Source organism: Sceloporus occidentalis, unplaced genomic scaffold (genome assembly GCF_023333645.1).
Source record: "Sceloporus occidentalis isolate IW3139 unplaced genomic scaffold, rSceOcc1.0.p SCAF_8, whole genome shotgun sequence".
Classification (NCBI taxonomy): domain Eukaryota; kingdom Metazoa; phylum Chordata; class Lepidosauria; order Squamata; family Phrynosomatidae; genus Sceloporus; species Sceloporus occidentalis.
The window spans coordinates 24,865,940-24,887,901 of record NW_028316988.1 but is presented as its reverse complement, the minus strand read 5'-3'; the positions used below and the strand labels follow the sequence as shown (position 1 = coordinate 24,887,901).

General features: G+C 45.5%; 2 protein-coding genes across 3 annotated transcripts; one reads left to right on the top strand and one right to left on the bottom strand.

The window, feature by feature from the left end:
• Positions 1-1,064: 1,064 nt before the first annotated feature.
• JSRP1 (junctional sarcoplasmic reticulum protein 1) lies at positions 1,065-12,981 on the top strand. Of its 2 annotated transcripts, none has more exons than XM_089535551.1 (7): positions 1,065-1,211; positions 3,244-3,391; positions 4,044-4,090; positions 7,238-7,586; positions 8,939-9,085; positions 9,924-10,018; positions 11,039-12,981. In XM_089535551.1, the coding sequence occupies exons 2-7, from the start codon at positions 3,274-3,276 to the stop codon at positions 11,648-11,650; spliced, it is 1,368 nt and encodes a 455-aa protein (XP_089391677.1). In that variant the 5' UTR covers positions 1,065-1,211; positions 3,244-3,273; the 3' UTR covers positions 11,651-12,981. The 2 variants fall into 2 exon arrangements, with proteins under 2 accessions (XP_089391677.1, XP_089391678.1); XM_089535552.1 differs by lacking the exon at positions 1,065-1,211 and adding an exon at positions 1,238-1,506.
• A 577-nt stretch (positions 12,982-13,558) lies between these two features.
• AMH (anti-Mullerian hormone) lies at positions 13,559-21,958 on the bottom strand. The gene is made up of 5 exons (XM_089535550.1): positions 21,255-21,958; positions 18,558-18,733; positions 17,443-17,566; positions 16,679-16,865; positions 13,559-16,119 (listed from the first exon to the last, which is right to left on the bottom strand). The coding sequence occupies exons 1-5, from the start codon at positions 21,835-21,837 to the stop codon at positions 15,177-15,179; spliced, it is 2,013 nt and encodes a 670-aa protein (XP_089391676.1). The 5' UTR covers positions 21,838-21,958; the 3' UTR covers positions 13,559-15,176.
• Positions 21,959-21,962: the final 4 nt, after the last annotated feature.

The window sequence follows — 21,962 nt, the reverse complement described above, 5'->3', positions numbered from 1 at the left end:
TCATCCATTGGGTTTACATGGCTGAGACGGGATTCGCACCCTGGTCTCCAGAGTCAAACATATTGTCTTTATTTCTTTTTTCCATTCCTTGGAAATGGATCAGTAGAGCCATCCCAGCAGCGTTCCTCATTCTTTCTTCCATTTCTCCTTTCCCCGAATGGTGTGGCCAGCCGAGCCGTGTGCCCAGTTCTTCCATTTCTTGCCTTCCCTGACAATAGACTCAACCCAGCTGCTGCCACACTGCAAAAATAATCCAGTTCGACACCGCTTTAACTTCCATGGCTCTATTCTATGGAATCCTAGGATTTCTAGTTAGTTTTGGCACCAGATCTCTGAGGACTTTATCACACGGGAAAAACTGGAAGGTTAATCCAGGATCAATCGAGGTATTTCACGTAATTTCGCAAAAGGTTTTCAAACAACGTCACACGCAAACAGAAAGCAATCCAAACGCAATCGCGAGACATCCCAGGAATAGCTGGATTCGGAAAAATATCAAATTTATAAATCCTTTCCCACTCAAATTCACAGTCAATTTGCATTTGTGTTAGTAAATTGATGAAATGCATCTCCATGGGATTACTGTCGACCATGGGATCCTGTCGTCCCTGCGCATGCACAAACACACTCATTCGAAATCAAGAAGCCAATGGGTACATACTCATGTGATGAATTCATTTGCATTTGCACCGTTTTCTCTTTCGGACGGATGCTGTATTCGTCTGTGCGTGTGATAAACTACAACGTCATTTCTTGCATTTTCAGATTGCCCTCCCCTTTTCTTCTTCTTTTAGGATGGTGATACATTTCTCCGTGTGAAAAACTCCTCAGAGGGAGAAGACTAAACATCTCACAAATCCCAGAACGCCGTACCATGGAGCCATGGCAGTTAAAGCGGTTTCAAACTGCATTAAATCAGCAGTGTGGACACAGCTTTCCTTCCATTTCGTCACTCCGGCCCAGCTGTGCCCTTCCGTTCCTCTCTGGCCCTGTCAAGCCAGACGTGTCCTCGCCGCCTGCGAAAACGAAAGAGCGCCTGTGCCCCTCGCTTGGCTGGCATTTTCTGGGGAGGTATCGGCACCTGTTGCTGTATATTACATTTGCACAGAGCGAAAAGGGAGCAGGAGGGAGGAAAGCGCAGGCGGCTGATCCAGGCGACAAGCTCAAGGCGAGACGGAGGGATTTGAGCCCTGGGCCGAAACACACGTCGGGTAGGTTTGTGGGTCGGTCTCTCTCTAAACCTCAAAACGGTTCCATGTAAAGGCCTCTGTCCGCTTGCATGTTTTTGACACACTCTCAAGTCCACAGTGACTGTGGCTCCATAGGCTCTGTCAGCTTGCCTTGGACCCTGGCTGAAGTCCAGCACTTCTGCCTTGCATGGGCCGCCTGGCCTGGCTCCTCTGGGGAAGGACACTATTTTGGGATACTTCTTTGATGTTGAATCAGCAGCAGACTCCCAAAAGCCCTGCGCTGAGATTTTCTAAGCACAGGCATGAAGCTGGAAAGGTAACTCTTTTCTCCATATATATATATATATATATGAACTAACATCATGTGTTTTGCTGGTCTTACCAAATGCAACTTAACCAAGTTCATATGACTAACATCAGATGTTTTGCTGATCTTTCCAAATGTGACTTAACCAGGTTCATATATGTCTATGAACTAACATCAGATGTTTTGCTGATCTTTCCAAATGTGACTTAATCAAGTTCATATATATATTAACATCAGATGTTTTCCTGGCCTTACCAAATGCAACTTAACCAAGTTCATATACATTTATGAACTAATATCTGACGTATTGCTGATTGTACCAAATGCAACTTAACCAAGTTCACACACATGCGCACGTGCGCACACACACACACACACACACACACATATATGAACTAACATGAGATGTTTTACTGATCTTACCAAATGCAGCTTGAGTTAGTACATGTGATAAATGCCTATGACAGATTCACTTTAAGTCAGAAATGACTTAAAGGCACACAATACACTCAGACAAGTACATATCATCTCCTGACCCGACTCATCAAACCCACCTTAACATCCAAGCAACGGAAGCCTGTTCTGCCAGTGGCCAGGGCATAGCAAGATGTCATTTCCAGCCCCTTCCCACCAGCGAGCATTAGTGCAAAGAGGAATCTCAACAGGGGTCTTGCTTTGACCATGGTACTGCAGATCACTGGTAGGAGGGGGCTGGAAACATTATCCTGTTGCACCCTGGTTTCCAGACCAATGGTAGGTTTGGGGGACGAGATTGGGGATCATGGCACTGTGATCATAAACAGGAATACGCAATGGTTACAAGTGACTCAGGCTGCTGACACGATGCAGAAAGGATGCGGCATGACACTGCTTTAATTGCCATGGCTCAATATTCTGGAGCCATGGGATTTGTCACTGGTTGTGGCACCAAAGTGCTCTGACTAAATATCTCACCAAACTGCAAATCCCAGAGTTCTATAGCAATTAAATCAGTGTTTTCTCTCATCTCTGCATTATTTTTTCTGGTGTAGATGCAGCCTCAGTCAAATGCTGACTTTTCCCCAGCTCTGGTTCTTTAGGGAGGAGGGAGAGAAGGGTCAGGCTCTTACGTCTTGTAGCACCTGCTGGGGAAATCCAAATTCCCAGATTGGAAGCCCTCCAGCGTACTTGGTTTCACATCCCTATTCTTAGAAAACGGCCTCCGGGTTTTTTTAATGACGACTGCTCAGCCCCAGGTTTTATGTATCCGAGTGAATGAAGAGAGTTTGGTGTGTCCAGAAGTGGGGAGACCCAACAACTGTTTAAGAAACAAGGATATTCCTCTTCTTTCTCGTCTCAGTCTCCTACCTCAGTCAGTCAGTCAGTCAGTCAGTCAGTCAATCAATCCTTTTGGCTGAGATTTCGTAATGTCATGAGTCTGGAGCTCTGTGGCAGACAGGCAACAAATTCCTGGTAGTGAACTGCAACACATTCCTGGTAGTGAACTGCAACAAATTCCTGGTAGTGAACACTAGCAAGAGAGTCACGATTCTCATATGGTGCTCCCGATGAGCACCAGGCCCTTCTGCTGCGCATTGCATACATTACAATTCTGGGCAGAAAGGCCCTCTCCTTTGAGACCCTGTCCAAAACTTTGCATTAAAGATGAGCAAAGGTTGGAAGACAACCTTGGGTTTGTATCGATATATTTAAAGGAAAATGATACGACAAGGAACCAAAAGCTAACGTTTGTTCTCTTCTTTCCAGTGTGTTTAGCAAGGATTGCCAAGAAGGAATATGGCGACAGGACCGTGTGACGTACTGGAAAGAAAGGACGAACGCCCAGATCCCATAAAAGAGCTTCCAACCCAAAAGGAGGATATTCAGAGACAATTGAAGGAGGAGAGCAAAGAAGGTATTTTAATGCTGGGACTGCAGCTATGACTTTTCTAAGGGAAAAAGTTGATGGTATCTTTCCCTCTTCTGTGCCCAAAAAATTCTGCAATTCATCCATGCTAGGAAGATGTTTGCTTGCTGGACTGATTTATTTTCATAGAGCTATACAGTTGGAAGGGACCTCAAGGACCATCAAGGGTATATCCATACTGCAGAAATAAAGTAGTTTGACCCCACTTTAACAACCATGACAGTCTTACAGAATCCAGGGATTTATAGTTTGACACCAGAGCTCTCTAACAGACCCAGGCTGAATACTTCACCAAAAGACAAATCCCCAGATTTGTCTTTATTACTTTATAATTTGCATCGTGGACGTGCCAGGCAGTAATCCACAGCAAAAAGACGATCATTCAAAGTCATTTTAAAAACCTCTGTGCTGGTCAAGGCTTTCTACTTTTAATATCAGAAATATATTTTTGGGATAGATGACCGTTTTGTTATCGTTATTACAATGGAATCAGTATTTTATGATGGTTGTTTGTGGCAAAAATTGCAATGGCTCTTGGTTTGATGCAAACAGACTTTTGCCTAAAAGATGAACCAATAGTTTTTAAGATAGATTGATAAAAGTTTGACTTGTCTGCTTCTGTTTCTCTGTCTTTTAACAGATGCCAAGAAACCTCCAAGTAAAGAAGAGGTGATCAGCACCCCAAATGTAAGGAGACCTCTTTTCTTGAAGCCTAGATGCAAACAACAGTCTAACAAATCTTTGCACTGTCTGACGTTCCCTCCTTGAATCAAGAGACCCTTGAGAGATCATACAGAAAAAGAAAGGTGACACATAGGTCTTGGAGGATGGCCCAGTTCTTCAGGAACGATGATAGATTTGACCAGATGAAATGGTTTGCTAGTAACAGCCAGAGGAATGAGCAACCTTGTTCCCTCCTTACAGGATTTCCCCATATCCTCCAATTCCAGTCCCAATTAATCCTCTGCCATCCCACTTTCCCGGCTGGATTTTTATAATGTCCCAGTTTCTCTCTCCACCTCCCACCTTTTCCCTTTCAACCTCAGCTTACTTCAACTGCTATAAAACGGGTCCAAATTGCAAAAGTTGTTTACACTCCTGCAACGTCAGAGTGTGATCAAGATGGCCAAGGCCATTGCGTTTCATCGTTTGCTTTAGATTATTATACATTCGATGTTCTGACCTTTGGTGAAAAGAGAGTTATACTGTATATACTCGACTATAAGCCGACCTCACATATAAGTCAAGAGCAGGTTTGGAGCAGACCAAAATTGTGGGTTTTGATATGGCAAAGCAAAGGAAAACAATGCCAACAAACTTACAAAATTTCAGCAGACATAACTATTTGTGCTCAAACTAAAGGCTGGATGGATGAGAGAGTAGAAGGGGGTCAGTACTTCCAGGGCAGATTAAACTCTTGCCTTTCAGCACAGGATGTGTGTGTGTGTGTGTGTGTGTATATATATATATATGATTTAAAATACAGTACTTACATTGACCCATGGATAAGTTGACTCCGGTTTTTGGGGTCAATTTTTTAGCCTAAATTTCTAGACTTATACATGAGTATATACAGTAAATATATTATTGCTATTATTAACCAGACAAGCTAGGACAGCAACACTTTGCTTTTCCCTGAGTCAACTGGGAAGGGCAAGACTCTGCCTGCCTCCTTTCATCTTCCCCTGCTTGAGTTAAAATACTACTTTTGCAGCAATGAAAGTAAGCTGAGGATGAAGAGGGAAAGCAGGACATTTTAAAAGCAGTTGAAAAAGCTGGACAACAACAAAAATAAATAATGGGGATTGTTCGGTTCATTTCTTCCCTGCAAAATAACCCACTTGTGGTTCACATTCATGAACGAATCGGTTCAAAAGGGACCCACTCCAGCCAGACAAAGGACAAATTTAAATCGATTCCGATCTGCATCTGGTTCACACTTGCACAGAATTGATTTATCCAAAAAGTTTGTAAAAAATCATTGTCGAAAAGACATGGGTTAAATGGGTCTGGTGCATGGCCCCCATCGCCAGATCGCTCCAGTGATTCGATTTAAGTGGGAAGCAGAGTCATTTGAACCGTTTCAAACCAAATTGCGATCCCGTTCAGAAGGTAGTGGGAATGAGGCCTTAAAAAGTTTGTGTGGCAGTTAGACAACCCTAAATAATATTTTTTTAAAAGGTCTGTAGGCAGCCAATAAATCCTACCACTGACTGCCCTCCCAAACTGAAGGGACTCACCAATCTGCCACATTGTTTGAGAAGGGTTATCCGAGGCAGAGAAAGCATCCAAGGACATTTAAATTCCAACCAAATAGTGCAGAAAAAAGGACTGTGCTTAGGAAACCCACAAGATACAAAATAAAACCTCCTCCTTGAAACTGAAAGGGCAGAAAGCAAACCTTCGCCCGTCCTTCATGTTCCTCTGATAGATTGCTTTGTCCTCTAACAATACAGAGCATTTTTACAGAGTGCCCATGGAGGTGACTCAGCCACACAAACCTCCAACATTTCAGAAATGAAAACTAGGACATGCATGGTCAAGCAACATCGGAGTGTGGTCAAAATGGCAAGTTTTGAAGGAGGAAGAATGGAGGCTGCAGCAGTTTGCTTTTTCCTGAGCTGACAGGGAAGCGTAAAATGCTGCCACCATCTCTCTTCTCCCCACTGTTGAATGCAAACTATTTTCCCACTTTGATCTCAAGTTTGCAGCAAATGAAGTAAGATGAGGAGAAAGTGGGAGAGTGTGAGGAAGAGAAAAACCAGGACATTTTAAAGGCTGCTGAAAAAGTGGGACGACAGGGGATTAATTGGTCCTAAACCAAACCATGACAGCTGAACCGTATGCAGTCAGTATTAATATTCATTTACTGTTACATTAATTTCTATCTCACCTTGCCTCGAGCAAGTTCAGAGCGTCACATATGGCCTTCCTCCTTCCCACCTGATTCTCAGAACAACAACCCTGTCTGGCAGAGAAGGCCACACCATCGATTACTATTATTTTTTTGTCTGCAGCTCCCAAGATCTGTCACCCTTTCCATCAGAACTGTTAAACAAACACCGTTAAAACCATTCAGCTAAATGGGTACTCACCATAGTCAAGGCTATATGCACCTGAGAAGTAGACCAAAGTCTACAAAAGCTCATGCTGACAACTTCTTTCTTTCAGTTAGTCTCAAAGATCTCTCTACATAGGAGGAGAGGAGACTTTAGCCTGAAAGTCTTGGCTAGAGTAGACCTATTCCATAAATTAGATTTAGCTGCATGTTCACATAGCATTGAACAGCTGATGGAATAATGGGTCAGCTCTAGTTGGAACTAAATAACAGAACATCAGGCTTTGGTACTCCAGATGTTTTGGATTTGAGCATCCAAGATCCTTGACTGTTGGCCAAGCCCTTTGGGGCTTCTGAGAGCTGATGTTCAAAACATGTAAAGGACCAAAGTTTGGGAACTAGGGACCTAGGAACCGTTTAAATGTTGAATAAACATCCACACAGACTTACATGTGAAGTTTAGAAGCAGGATTTGAAAAAGAAATAATTAAATTTTGAGAAGTCAAAGGCAAACTATTTCACCGAACAGACAGGCCAAAATAAAGCTGCTTTGGGTCACTTTGGAGGTATGCTGTTTAAATGATGCATGCGTCCGAAGAGGCCGGAAGCCACGCCAAAGCCATGCTCCAGTCCTAAGGACTATAACGCAGCTTTTGCGCAGCTTCTGGCCTCTTAAGATGCATGTGTCATTTAACAGCATACCTCCAAAGTAACCCAAAGCAGCTTTATTTTGGCCTGTCTGTTCAGGCCCTATGTCATTTTCTCATTTGTCTCAGGGGATAGAGAAAGGAGAGACAGACAAGCTCCACGTGGTTGACCAGGACCTCGACGAATTTGTGGACAGCATGACGGAGGCCATGGCCCCAGAGAAGCCTCCAGAGGTGGAGAAGGCAACGGTTCCTGAGAAGGCCCCCGCCAAAACGCCCCGAGCGGAGCAAGTGGCTGAAAAGGTGCTGAGGGCTGAAAGGGTGGCTGAGAGACCACTGCCGCGGGTGGAGAAACCAGTGACAGCAGCGGCAGATAAAGCGCCAGAGCCCAAAGGGACACGCGTGGAGAAAGCACCGCGGGTAGAGAAGCCGGGGCGGACAGAGAAGCCGGTGGAGAAACCACGGCCAGCAGCACCAGGTTTTTATGATTCCATTTTTCATCATCATCATCTTTTCCCTCTCTTCCTATTCTTCTTTGTATTATCCAACAATAGCTGACGCCTAGATTCTTAGATGGAATGTGAGTAATGGACAGTCCAAATCTTCAGTCAATAACACCAGCGCTAGACTCTGAACCTGAGAATAATAACAACAGCTGGAATCCTGGATGGAAGTTACATCTTCATAAGTTGACTCATTGAATTGGGCAAAGCCATAATGTCTATATCCAGTAGAACAGTGATTGGCAAACTTGGGTCCTCCAGAGGTTTTTGGGCTTCAACTCCCAGCTTGGCCAACAGTCAGGAATCCTGGGAGCTGAAGTCCAAAACTTCTGAAGGACCCAAATTTGGGAACCATGTGTGGTAGAGATTCTCTACTACACAAGGAAGTTAGCAAAGTGTCCAATGCACATGGCGGCCCATTGGTCCTGACACACACTCTAGCTGGTCCCAAATCTCGATACGTACCGTTGCAATTCACTAATGGAGTCTCTTAATGCCTCTGTTACCTAGCTAAGTATGTGTAAAGTTAGGTTAAGTAAAAGGTGATGCATATAGGATTCTGGCAATTAAATGTCTCAACAAACTGTCAAAACATCTGAATGAAATTACTGTAGATAGGGTCACAAGAGCACAGTGACCCTGTATTATTATTCATTATTCACTACTACTTAGATTCTTGGAGACACTCTTTTGTGTCCAAAAATTCAGTCAGTAACACCTGGGAGACTGTGGAACCAGGAGGAGGAAAAGATGATAATGACAATGAATAAAACCCACAAATAATAATAACAACAACTATGTTTTCCTCTGCCCATTTCTTCTGGGAGCAATTCCAAATGGAGTGGAAAAATATCTGAATGGCATGGCCAACAATATCTGGAGGTCTACGTGATTCACATCTGGGCTTATAGGATAGGGAAGGGAAGGGAAGGGAAGGGAGGAAGGAAGGAAGGAAGGAAGGAAGGAAGGAAGGACAGGTAGGAGGGAAAGAATGATGAAGAAAAGGAATAAATGAACGAAGAACAAAGAGGAGAAAAGAATTAAGAGCATTGTTCACAGCAGAAGCCTTCATTTGGTTATTTATTCAGGTCTGTCCTTGTTCTGGTAGAATTATGAGTCTTAATCATCTTAGCTATTGGTTGAGGATGCTAGGAGTTGCAGTCCAACAGTTTTGGGGGGCATCCATTCCCCATCTTATAAAAGAAGTTCAACTTCCTGAGACCCATCTAGCATACTAGTCCTTGGGGTGTTGTGACCACTTTGAAAAGTTAATATCTCACTCCCCCATTTGATTTTAATTTTATTTCTGTCTGTCTCTGTCCTGAAGCCCCCAAGACTGTCCCCGTTAAGAGGAAAGCAGAAGCTCGTGGGGCTGCAAAGGACACGCTTCCCTGGGAGGGCCTGACCCTCAACAAATGCCTTTTCTTGGCCTCCTTTGTCGCCCTCCTCAGCGTGAGCTGCCAAGTGGTTCAAGGTAAGAGAACAGAGTCACTTCACCCCATTCGGGTACCTATCCTTTGGCAGCTCCCATGTCAATGGGGCAGTGAATCCAGTCTAGGTTTTAGGTAGCTTTAAACTCGCCAAGATGCTGAACTCAAGACCCAAATTAGATTCAGCACAGCAAGTAACTCCTTTGAGAAGTGTCCATTCATTGCCAGCCCTGCAGTAACCTTTCTTTGGAGAAACAGAAAAACCAAAGTCAGCAAGCACTTGTCTTGTTTGGAGCAGATCAGCCAGGCAGGAGCTGCATCCACACTGGAGAAATAACCCGGTTTGGCACAGTTTAACTGCCTTGGGTCAAGGCTATGGAATTCTGGAAGTTGGGGTTTGTTGTGGGGCCTTCCTTCCTTAAGTTCCGCTCCACTCTGGGCCCACAACAAACCCCAACTCCTAGAATTCCATAGCCTTGAGCCAGGGCAGTTAAAGTGATGCCAAACTGGATTATTTCTCCAGTATAGATGCAGTCAGGGTCTACTTTCTGCATAGACAGGACTCTGAATGCTTGCACATGACATTAACGGGATTCCAGTCCCTGTATTTATATCTGAGAGCCTGTGTGGTTGTTGTGTTTTGGGAGTTGGACTAGGACTCTGGGAGACTAGGGTTTGAATCCATTTGGCCCACTGGGTGCCTTTGGGCAGAAAGAGAGCAAAGAGGGGGCCAAGTGGAGCCTGTGAAGATGGTGGAACCAAGAGAAAGTCTTCCCCTGCTGACTTTAAAGTGAGAGCTGGTTTGTATAGGGAGATACAGTGTGTGTATGCCAACCTGCCTGTGATCCAGGAGCTCATTCCAGCATCCTCTCATTTTCACAGATATAATAGACTATGGCGAGAACGTCCTCATGGCAGAGTGGAGCGCCTGGACCCTGGAAGATGGCAGTCCTCAAGACGGCAGCATTGGGGAACTGGTGAGTGAAGGCGGTCAAGGATGGCAAGAGGGAGGCAGCAGCCAAATGGCAGCATACCCCCCTGAAGGAATCTGAGAGAATGGCATGACATCAGGGGGAAAAACATACGAAAAGTCGATTTTGGGGGGAAAGAGCTAAAACCTCTGCTTCACAAAACGCTGATGAAATTTACTGTTCTTTTCTGATGCCGTTTTCTCATATAGATTCCTAGCAAAGGCTTTCTCCTGTCCTGGCAAGGAAGATAGCAGTGAGCCACTAACATTAGGCACAACATATTTTAAAGCAATGTTGGAAGCCACAGGGGTGGGCAACTGTACCTTGCACCACCACATGGGTGTCCATATGCCTTCAAGTTGCCTGTTGACTTTTGGTGACACCACTTTCTTAAGCAAGGAAGACTAAGGTGTGCTTTTGCCAGTCCCTTCCTCTGAAACAAAACTGACAACACCTGGAATTCATTGGTGGTCTCCCATGCAAGCACTAACCAGGGCTGACTCTGCTTCGCTTCCAAGATCAGATGGGATTTTGTCCCATTTGCCAGTCGGGCTCCCAGTGGGTGCAGACTCCCCAACTTTGAGGCAAAGCGTTCATGCTAAATAACTCTGGTACAGTTACTGGAGGAGGGAAATGAAGGCATTGGCCTCTGAAAGAATTCTGCATCTCCAATGAAATATTCCTCCAGTCCTCAAATTTCTAGCATTTTACAGTGAAGACTTGAAAATTGTTCACACCTTAAACTCTTTGCTGAATTCTCAGTCCTTTGGTCACTCTCGGCCTGACCCTTGGCTTTGGGTCTGGATTCAACTGAGGTTTTAAGTGGCTGCATATTAGAAACTTGGGGCCTGAAGGACACTTTCATTGGGTGGGTGGGGGGGCAGAATTCTTATGTTGCTGCCTCTGGTAGCTACACCCCTGAGGAAACTTAACCATGATGCAGACCTAAGATTATCCCTACCAAATCTCAGGTCTGAACTCTCATCAATGGTCTTTTTTGGTCAAAGTCTGTGTGTTTCTTTCTAGGATGAGCGGTGGTTTTATGAGAGGTGGCTGGACTGGTCGGACACGGATGAACCACTTGAGGTGGAGGAAGAGGAAGAGGAAGATCTCATCGAAATCGAGGAGGGAGAGGAGGAACCAGCAGAAGAGGGGAAAGAAACTAAATTGATAGAAGAAGAAGAGGAGCAGGAGGAAGAGGAAGAAGAACTAGCAGAGAAAGAGGATGAGGAACCAGGGGCCAAGGTAGGACCCAAGAAGAGCCGGGAAAAAGTGATCAGGAGAGAAAAGGCACCCAAACACAAGAGGGTCAAAGATCACAAGGCCTCTAAGGAGGAAGAGGATGAGGAAGAGGAGGAAAAACATCCACCTGGCAGACGACTTCGGCGAGAGAGGAAGGGCAAAGAGGAATGGCCGCGTCGGGAAGAGAGCAAGGGCCATCCCAGCAAGGAGCCCAAGAGAGAACGGCGCCCCAAGGAAGAGCCCGAAAGCAAGAAGGGACGCCCCAAGCACGAAAAGGACTCTAAGCCCCATCCCCTAGAGCATAAGGAGAGGAAGCCCTGGCAGGCAGAGCGCTCTTTCTTCCCCTCCCACAAGTTTGGGAAACACAGAGCTCAGGAGGGCAAGAGGCACGACTAAGACTTTCCTTGCACCTTCCACCTTGTGGAAAGCAGGGCTCTGAGATACCTCCTACTCCAACCTCCCTACACTCAAAAGACGGCAACTGCCTGCCGCAACAACAGACACACCAATACCCTCCAACTTGGCAGGAGCAGTCCTGGTTAATCCTCTGCCGTCCCACTTTTCCAGCAGCTTTTAAAATGTCCCAGTTTCTCTCTCCTCCTCCTCCCGCTTTCCCCCTTGGTCCTCGGCAGACTTCAGGTGCTGCAGATAGAGTCCAAAGTGCAAAAGTAATTTGCACTCCCTTAATTCAGCAGTGGGGAGGTATAGGGAAGAATTTCTCCCTTCCAGTCGGCTCAGGCAAAAGCAAACTGTTGCAGCATCTCCTAGCTTGTCTGTTCTTGCTCATCCATAACTTTTGCCCTCTTGACCACACTCTGATGTTGCTTGGCCACGCATGTCCCTGTGTTTATTTGTGAAACATTGGAGGGTACACACACTCCCTGCCTGTCTATAGAGGATGCTTCCAGACAGAATCTTTCTGGACATGTTTTGTCCACATAGAATAGGGACTGAGCCGGACAAGATCGGTCTCACTCCTGACCTCTGACTCTCTGTAACCTCAAGAAAGACCTCTCTACCATTCTTTTTTGTCTCCTCTCCTGTGCCTTCATTCCCTCAGCTCCAAAAATGAAGGATCGTTGCTCCCCCATGGCCATAATTTTCCCTGTATAAATAATTTTATGATACCAGCAAAGGCATTGATGCAGCTGCTTTGCTAAATGTGGCCACTCCAGGAACGAATCTGATTTTCTCTCTAAGTCTATCCCTGTTTCTATCCCATTGTTCTCCAAAAGCTGAGAATCAATATGACTTACAAGATTTTGGAAGCCAAAAGGCGACTTTCTAGTGAGTTCGATCTTGTGCTTCGGCCACTAGGACTTGCCACACAGCTTCTGAAAGACTTGCAGCGGAAATCGTTCCAAAATGAACGCTGTCTTTGGATAGGACCCACAAGGGTCATGTAGTCCAACCTCCTCCCAGTGCAGGTGCCTGGAGCGAAAAGTGACAAAAAAGCTCCAGTAACATTGCTTAATCTGCAACGGTTCAGTCACACTCACACACATATGCATGCTGTTAAGATATTTGAAGCAACGGGAGTAGTTGGTTTCTGCTAACCCCGCTCCTGCATACACTTTCTAAAACTTTTCTGGGTCTCCTGCAGTCCTTTTCTCTCCGTGTTTTATTTTTTAGCATGGCCATTTGATCTTTTCTGGGTTTTTCCCTTAGATTGGAAGGATTTTGGGATTTCCAATCCTCTTGCACAAAATAAAGCAAGTCTCTCTTCCTGCCCAGCGTCATTAATGGTGTGTGACCAGGAGAAAGATGTATGATCCCACTAGGGGTCTTGTTCCTTGCTAATTTTCTTCCCCAAAAGGGCCTAAATACGACAAAGGCACCCATCTGATCTTGGAGGCTAAGCAGGGTCAGCCCTGATGAATACTTGGATAGGAGACCACTAAGGAATACATCTTAAGCAGAGCTAGTGGTTTAATATGGAGAAAAACAGGCAACCTTCAAGCAAACCCAGATGGAGAGGTATGGAGACGGCAGCAAAATCACCCCTCAGCATTATGATGGGTAAGCTGGCTGGGACACTGTTGTTGTTGTGTGCCTTCATGCCTTTTCTGACGTATGGCAATCCTACATGGGGTTTTCTTGACAAGATTTGTTCAGCGGAGGTTTGCCATGTCCTTCCCCTGAGGCTGAGAGAGTGTGACTCGCCCCAAAGTTATCCAGTGGGTTTCTAGGGCTGAGCAGAGAATGTGGCATTGGTCACCAAAATTCAATCACTCCCCCGCCCCCCCAAAAAAGAAGAGCTTAGATATCATTTTTAAAAGAGGCACCTTAAGTTTCTAACCCTTATTTATTTCTGAACTGGTAGATTGACTTCCAATATCGATCAATTCTATCTCAAAGATACACACAAACATTTTAAAACAATTACAAACCGCAGGATCTGTAAGCTAAAACACACTCCAAACTACCCAATATTTTCACAGCGGCTGGTAAACAGCAGAGTAAAACCGGTATGTAATTTGGTAACAACAACAACAACACCACAATATTCTTAAAGAACTGGATAGCCTTTGCAGTTAAAACTAAACAGCAACTGAATACCAAACAAAAAATATCAGTTGAGAGCAGCTTGGAATAAATAAATCCTCCAAGACAAATTCAGAGAGAGGAATGCAGGGGCTGTACATACCAAAGCAGCAAACTTGAAAGATTTGTGGAGCCACCACTGTAAAGACTCTGTTTTTAAACGAAACTAAAAAGAAATGCTTTTGAAGTCTGCAAGGCAGCTGAGAAGTCAGAGCAGAAGCTGTTCAATTTTCCTTTGGGAGGTTGGGGCAAAAGAGGAACATGTTATTTCCAGACATCTCCCTGACCCATCCTAGATTAATCTGTGCAGGAGCTGTATTTCACAGCATATAAGAACATGCAAGCAAGAATCATTCTGTGAGAGAGCTTGTTGTATGTACCTTTATAAAGAAAGTAGTTTACACTTGTATAAAGAATCAGAATTGTTATCAGTGCCTTGGATGCCCAAGACAAAGAGGAAGGTAGAGGCTCAAGCAGACCACCGGAGGAACATACAGTATATACTCGACTATAAGTTGACCTTATGTGTAAATCAAGGGCAGGTTTTGGGGCCAAAATTATGCATTTTGAAATGACCCGTGGATAAGTCAAGGGTGAAACTCAAGGGCATGTAATGAAGGATGTAAAGGACAAAGTAAAGGAAAACAATGCCAAAGAACTTGCAAAATTCCAGCAGGCATAACTATTAGTGCACATACTAAAGGTTGGATAGATGAGAGAGTAGAAGGGGGTCAGTGCTTCTAGGGCAGATTAAACTCTTGCCTTTCCCCACTATCTATCTATCTATCTATCTATCTATCTATCTATCTATCTATCTGAGTTAAAATACGGTACTTACATTGACCTGTGGATAAGTCGATTCAGGTTTTTTGGGTCAATTTTTTAACCTAAATTTCTAGACTTATACATGAGTATATACAGTAACTACTTTCAGAAATGTTGCAGAAGGCGTTACCAGGTACCTGCAACCAGGAGTTAAATCAGTACAGTTGCCCCTGCTTTTTCATGGGGGATTCACTGCAGACCCTCTCACAAAAATGGAGTTTTGCCTGTATTCAAGCCCCATTGGCTTGAATATAGGTATGGGCGTTTGGGCACGGACACGTGCCATGAGCATGTGCCCCATTCGTTCTCCCTCCATTCATCCCTCGCGCATAAGCGAAGATCGCAAGAATGGAAGGAAGACTGTATATGTATTTTCCGTAATGTTGTGAAAGGAGGTCCGTGGTACTTCTTTCTAATACTTAATCTGGGATTTTACCAGTGTATGTTACCACCAAGGAGATTCTGGGTATGAGCGTCATGCCATCCAAAGCGACAGGCCCAGCATGTCATACTTTCCCAGGAGAGCCTGGGAGCCCCCTTTCCCTCTCTTTCTCTATCGACATCCGCACGACTTAGCCACCATGTCTGGGTACACCTTCACCATCAGCCCTTGATCATTGGTAAAGGTGACCATGTGGCTTTGGGAGTATTTGACTGGGACACAGCATGGGGCCCGGTCCAAGGGCATGCCCTGTTCATGCATGCGCAGCAGGAAGACGGTGTGAGAGTAATAGTCGGAGATGCGGGTGGATAAAGGACTCCGGCAAGGGCCCACACAGTTGTTGGCATTGTACGACTCCGGCAAGATGATGTACCCTGTGGAGACAAGATCGATCTGGAGCTCCCGCAGCTGGCAGTAGTCGTCCTGGTTGCGGGCGCTACGGTTGGCCCGGGAGGATGCTTTCTTTGATTCTCGCCAGCGGGCCCGCACTGCCTGGAGGGCCTTGAGGAGCAGCAGGCTGTGGATTTTTTCCCGGCCTCTCGGTCCCTCCACCTGTCTGGAATCGCCATGGGAAAGACCGCCCGATGGGTAGTAGCAGAAACCCAGGAGTGTGTGGAAAAGGTCCGCATTGGCTTGGAAGGAAGGCAGGGACTTCAGTTCGCGGATCACCAAGCGCAGCTTCTCCAAAAGTTGCTGTAGCAAAGAGCCCTCCAAGTACCAGTGCCCCACATGCTCCTCCATCAAGGCCTGGCTGTCCTCCGGAAAAAGGACCACCAAGTGGTCCTCCGACTGCACCAGCTGCTCCAAGGCGACTTTCTCCGACAGGTTGAGACGCAGATGAGGGAGAGCCTCCATCGTGTCGAAATCCAGCCGGAGGTGGACCCTGGAGACGGAGGGTGGATCGCCTGAGGGACTCAGCACCTTGTTGACAAAGTGAGAGAGGGCCTCCAGGAAGCGTCCGGTGCTGGTGGGCTCTGGAACTGAGATATTGGTCAAGTTGGTGGCCCCGCTATCGGAAGGCGGCACTTCGGCCACGCCAAAGGCAGGCAAACGGCTGCAGAGACAGAACACAGAACTCATCACCATCACCTCCTTCATTTACAGTGCGATCAGGAGTGAAGGACCCATGTGAATGTGGAAAACCCACAAATAAAAAAACACTATTCTTTTAATCTAAGAATCTGCAGGTGCTCCAGTGCAACTCTATGGTCAACATCTGCCAGAGGTTGATCACAGATTCATGCTGGAGGACCTACAAATGCCTAGAGAAGTGTTTTCCCTAACAACTCTAGGTTCTCCAGCACAACTCTATGGTCAGCTTTTGGCAGAATTGCGCTGGAGGACTTAAGAGATTCCTAGAGAGAACATATTAGTCAAAACCACAAATAATCAAATCTGCAAAAGTCTGAGCCGCAAATGTGGGGGGCCAACTGCATATCACATCTTTTCTCCAAAAATGTGGACTCAAAGGAACTTTGAAAATTAAAATAAATACAACATAAAGAGACATAAGCAAAAGTGTGTGACAGCGCAACTATGATTTTTAAACTCTTTCAAACCCGTCCAAAGGCTAAAGGTAGAAACCACCTGGTAAAGCGAAAGGGAAGGTTCACCTGGGCTTCAGGTAAGGGACTGTGTCCAACTTGCCGCTGGCAGCCAGGAAAGAAGAGGGAGCGGGAAGAGCGGCATCTCCGGGCCTTTGCTTCACCAACAGCAACACCATCGGGGTCATACGCGTGAAACACTTCGGATCGAAGCCGAACAGCAGGTCTTGAGCTTCCTGGGAGGAGAGGGCAGCCCCTGGGAATCCCAAAACCACAGAAACTGGGATGAGAAAGAAAACCCCAAAGGCACCAGATCCTTCCAGATCTTGAAAGCTAAGCAGGGTCATCCCTGGTTAGTCCTGGGATAGGAGACGGCAAACAAATACCAAGTGCTGGAGGCTATATTTCAGAGGAAGGAAATAGCAAAGCTACCTTTCAGGATTCCTTGCCTAAGAAAAGCCTAGGACATCCATAGGGTTGTCGTAAGTCGACACGTGACCTATACACACAGAGAATTTGGAGCTCAGAAGGGTGACTTTTTTGGACTGCAGCTCCCAGAGTCCAGTCAGTCAGTTTACAAGGAAGGCAAGATTTTGCCTCTGCCTCTTTCTCAACTGAGTGCCAACTCCTTTTGTACTTCGAACTCATGTTTTCGACAACTGAAGTAAACCGAGGACAAAAGGACAAAGTGGGAGAAGGAGAGAGAAGCTGGGACATTTTTAAAGGCAGCTGAAAAAGTGGGAAGGCAGAGGATTCATTGGGACTGTGCCTGCCAAATTGGGACAGTTGGAGGGTATGACATTTGCATGTGGAACTCTCCACCACAACCGTACCTTCACTGCTCTGGCGTCTGATTTCCAAGGAAAGGTCAAAGCTTAAATGCCCAGGGCCAGGTCTCCCCAAAATCTCTGAACCTTGGAGGACGAGGAACTGTGTTCTCCTGGAGAGGCAAACTTCCTACGGAAAGAAAGAAATACATTAACTTTCACAGGACCAACAAAGCATGTAAATGAGACCTTGGCAGGCACAGGTTCAACTAGTAAAGTGTTCCCCCACTCAGTCCTTTCCTGGATAGGGTTAACTGACCACAGTAGATCAGGGACTGGAAGCTTCCTCATTAGACCACTGTAATGGATTCCTGATGGGACGGCCCTTGAGAGGGACTGCAGAGAAAAATGGAAGATATTTAAAGGAACTGCACCGGCCGCCAAGGTGTTCCTATTCTGAATCCAAGGTACCGATGCAGACTTTCAAATTACAGGTGGAGGATGAATCAGTTTGCTTTTCCTGGGAAGGAAACAATTTTGACCCTCCTCTCCTCTTCCTTCTGCTGAATTAATGACTTTTGCACTTTGAACCATTTGCAGCGATTGAAGCAAGCTGAAAATAAAGGAGGAAAGCGGGAAGAGAAGAAGAGAGAAACCGGGACATTTTTAAAAGAGCTGAAAAGTGGGACAGCAGAGATTTAATTGGGATTAAATAGTTTGGGATCCCAATGACAGGAGGAGCACCTATCCCTATAAAGTAATCTCCAAGTGTCTCAGTTCCCAATTAACCCATTCCCATCCCACTTTTCCAGATGCTTTTCAACCATCCCAGTTTCTGTCTTCTCCTCCCTCTTTTCCCCAGCTTACTTCCATTGCTGGAAATTGAGTTCAAAGTGCCAAAGTCAATTAATTCAGCAGGGACGAAAGGAGAAGAAAGGGAAGAATTTTGCCTTTCCCTGTTGGTTCAGGCAAAAGCAAACTGCTTCAACTTCTCCTAGCTTACGTGTTTTTCCTTATTAATAACTTATGCCCCTTTGACCACACTCTGACGTTCTCGGCCCACAAATGTCCTGATTTTCATCTGTGAAATGGATTCACAATCTAATTTTAATTCAGAGTGGGAAGGAAAAAGATCCAGTGATGTGTATGGAAGGGAAATGTCTATTAAAACCGTGGCTTACCTGTTCCTGATGGAGACCTTCCCCTCCGACGAGGAACTTCTCCAGAGGCATGGTTTCACCTTCTCTTCCTCCTCGGTAAAACACCAAAAGGGCATGTTGAAGAGGACCTAAGGATTCTTCAATATCCTCTTGAAAAACCACCTTGAAGCGGAGTTTTGTCTCCGCTTCCCATTTCACTGTCGGAAGAAAGAAGTTTAAAAATAAGGCTTTCAAAAAGAAAAAATCCCTTTTGCTTCAACAATCCTAGAGGTCATGTAATCCAGCCCCTTGCTGTTCCTTAAGCAGTCGCTGCAGTAACAAGATAAAACTGAAGTGGCCCAACTCCAAATCCGTCCCCAACTAGAGCAGATCCCATTGAACTGATAGACACATATATATAAGTGGCTGGCTTAAAATTCATTGCAATGTACATTTAAATGCCGACTTACCCTTCTCCCATTGATTAAATGAGTCTAAATTAGGTCTCTTCAATAGTATAATCTAGACCTGACCCATCTAGGTCTCTAGAAACCATCACCTGCATGCCCAGAAAAAAAACTGGCAACTATAGTGGAGTTGTTGCAACAAGGGAGTTATGTTGTGTTCCTCTGACTTTTGCCCTTCCCAAAAGTTGCCAAGCAGGAACTGCTCTATCTAGAGACTTCTTTATATTATTATTAAGCATAACAAACCATCGCCAAAACTGCCAAGAATTCTCTCTTGGATCAGCCTGTCCTTTCAAAACATCTAACGCTAAAAGCATCCCTTTATGGGAGGCAGCAATCCCTCTATCTCCGGAGCGGTTTGGGAGTTTTTATCTCAAAACGATGTGAACTTTCTGGTCCAGAGAGGGTTTTTGCAGCATTTTGCAGTTGTTGCTTTGCATTGTTCAATTGTTCATCAGTTTGTGATTCTGCCAGCTTGGGTATTCTGGCCCTAAGAGAGATGTTTGAGGGGATTGTGTTGTTCAACTGTGCTTTTCTTTCTCTGCTGCCATTTTCTAAATTCTCGTTTCTCTCTTGCTCTGAATTATTATCGATTTATATTAATTTGGAAAAAATTTATAGATTGTGAGCTATAAAATAAAATCCAGCTATAAAATCATTCAAATCTACTTTCCCCTCTTTACTGAGTTTGTTTGTTTATGGGTTCCTAAAACAATTCCCTACTCACAGGGTATGTCTGCACTGAAGAATTAAAGCACTTTGATACCACTTCAACTGCTGTGACTCTGTTCTACAGAGGATCTGTAGTTTGGTGAGGAACCAGGACTCTTTGACAGACCAGACTGAATAAAACCACCAAACTACAACTTCCAAGAGTCTGTAGGATAGAGTCATGTCAGTTAAAGGGATGTCAAACTGCTATAATTTTTTGCAGTGTGGATACAGCCATAGATAACAAAGGAAAAAAAGGCATGGGAAAGAGCCCTGTAATAAAATGTTGCAGTATGGAGCATTTCTATTCTGAGTTCGAGTCAGCCACGCTCAATCTCAGGCTATCCTTCCTATACAGTGGACCCTTGTTATATGCTGGGGTTTGGTTCCAAGATCCCCCATGGATAACAAAATCCATGTATGCTCAAGTCCCTTTAAATATAATGACATAGCAAAATGGTGTCCCTTATAAAAAATGGAAAATCAAGGTTTGATATTTGAAATTTATACTTTTTAAAAAATATTTTCAAACCGTGGATGCTTGAATCCGTGTATAAAAAATCCGTGTATAAGAAGGGCCGGCTGTATTCCCTTTTTCAAGATGAGGAAACAGTAACTAAGCATATTCATTGTACTGCTTTGGAGTCTTGGACATTAAGACTGCTTTAAAAAGATGCTTTTTGGACTTATAACTTTCAGAATTTGTCAACCTGCACCAAAATTCCTGTAATGATAGGGCTATTTCGGCAATATAATGACCAGCATGCAAAAAACAAATCTGTTTTCCTCTAAAGAACAGAATGTATAGCTTCCTCTATTGTGCTAGATTGGGGAGAGAGGTTTATATCTCTCCCCCAGATATCTGGTCTTGTTGGACTGGAACTCCCATCAGTCAGTGTAGCCAGAAGGATCACAGGTGTCGCAGTCCAACAGCCTCTGGAAGACCACATCTTGCTAGATTAAATACCCCACCCCACCCCAATCCTACAGGACTATTCTTATCCTAAAGCAAGGCTGGAAAGAAGGCCCTCCTGGTGATTCTGAACTTCGCAATTGCCAGAATTCCCACTTTTGCCTGGGATGGCTGGGGCAGCTGGGAGCTATAATCTAACAATACCTGGAGGGCTATAAGATTCCCACTCTGGCTTCTATTGAAGGGAAAGAAAGAGATGGGGAGGGAGGGAAGGAAGGAAGGAAGGAAGGAAGGAAGGAAGGAAGGAAGGAAGGAAGGTGGGAGAGAAGGAAGGAGGGAAGGAAGAAGGGGGAAGGAAGGAGGGAGTAAGGAAGGAAGGAAGGAAGGAAGGTGAGAGATAGAGAGGAAAGGAAGGAAGGCAGGTGGGCTGGTGAGAAGGAAGAAATAAAGAGGGAAAGAGAAGGAAAGAGAGAAGGAAGGAAGGAAATGATGGAACAGGGGACAAGGACAATGACTGATGAAAAAGTAAACAAATTAAGAGCATTGTTCACAGCAGAAGTTTTTCATTTTCTCATCCATTCTGGCTTCCTGAGTTCCCCTCTGACAGAAGCCAACTCATTCAGCCTCTGGGTTTTCTTCCACGCTTACCTTCTTCCAGATGAAGCAGGAGAAACCGGCTCTCCCCCGGATCGGCCAGGCTCTCCCCAACGCGCTGGAGGGATGAGAGGAGGCCGCGGGGGGTCTCTGTCGGACACAAGCCAAAAGTCTCCAGTTCTTCTTGGCTCCAGGCCAAGCGGCTCAGTGCCTTGAGGAACCCGCTGTCATAGCTGGTCAGGAGTCCCACCACTTCCAGGTGGTTGGGAGCCCAGAGGCTGCCCCGGTCCAGCTTCACCCGACAGACGGGCTCTTCTGGGACTCCTTGGGGCCACGGTTGGAAGCTGGCTCTGGCCCATAAACCCAACACCTCTCTGCCGGCAAAGTTCTGGCCAGGTTGGACATGGCCACCACGATGGTCTTGAAGGTTGACCACAGCAAGAGAGACCTGGGATCGAGGTCCTGTGATGTCTGACGCAGCCAGGATTTCATCTTCTTCTGGAGTCTCGGATCTTCTCAAGTTGGAGACCTCTGGCTCTGTCCGAAGTCCTTCTGAAAGGTTCTCCTTTTCAGGAATGGAGATGGCCTCCAGGACCAACAAGAGAGCCAACAAGAGCCCTCCGGCTGCAACCTGCATGGTCTTGCTTCCTCTGGAGAGTTAAAGCACCTTCCCCAAAACTCTCCAGAGAAGTCCAGAACCAAGAAAAGACATTTTTGGAAAGACAGGAGGGGGGAGAAAAAAACGCACACAAGACCAGACAT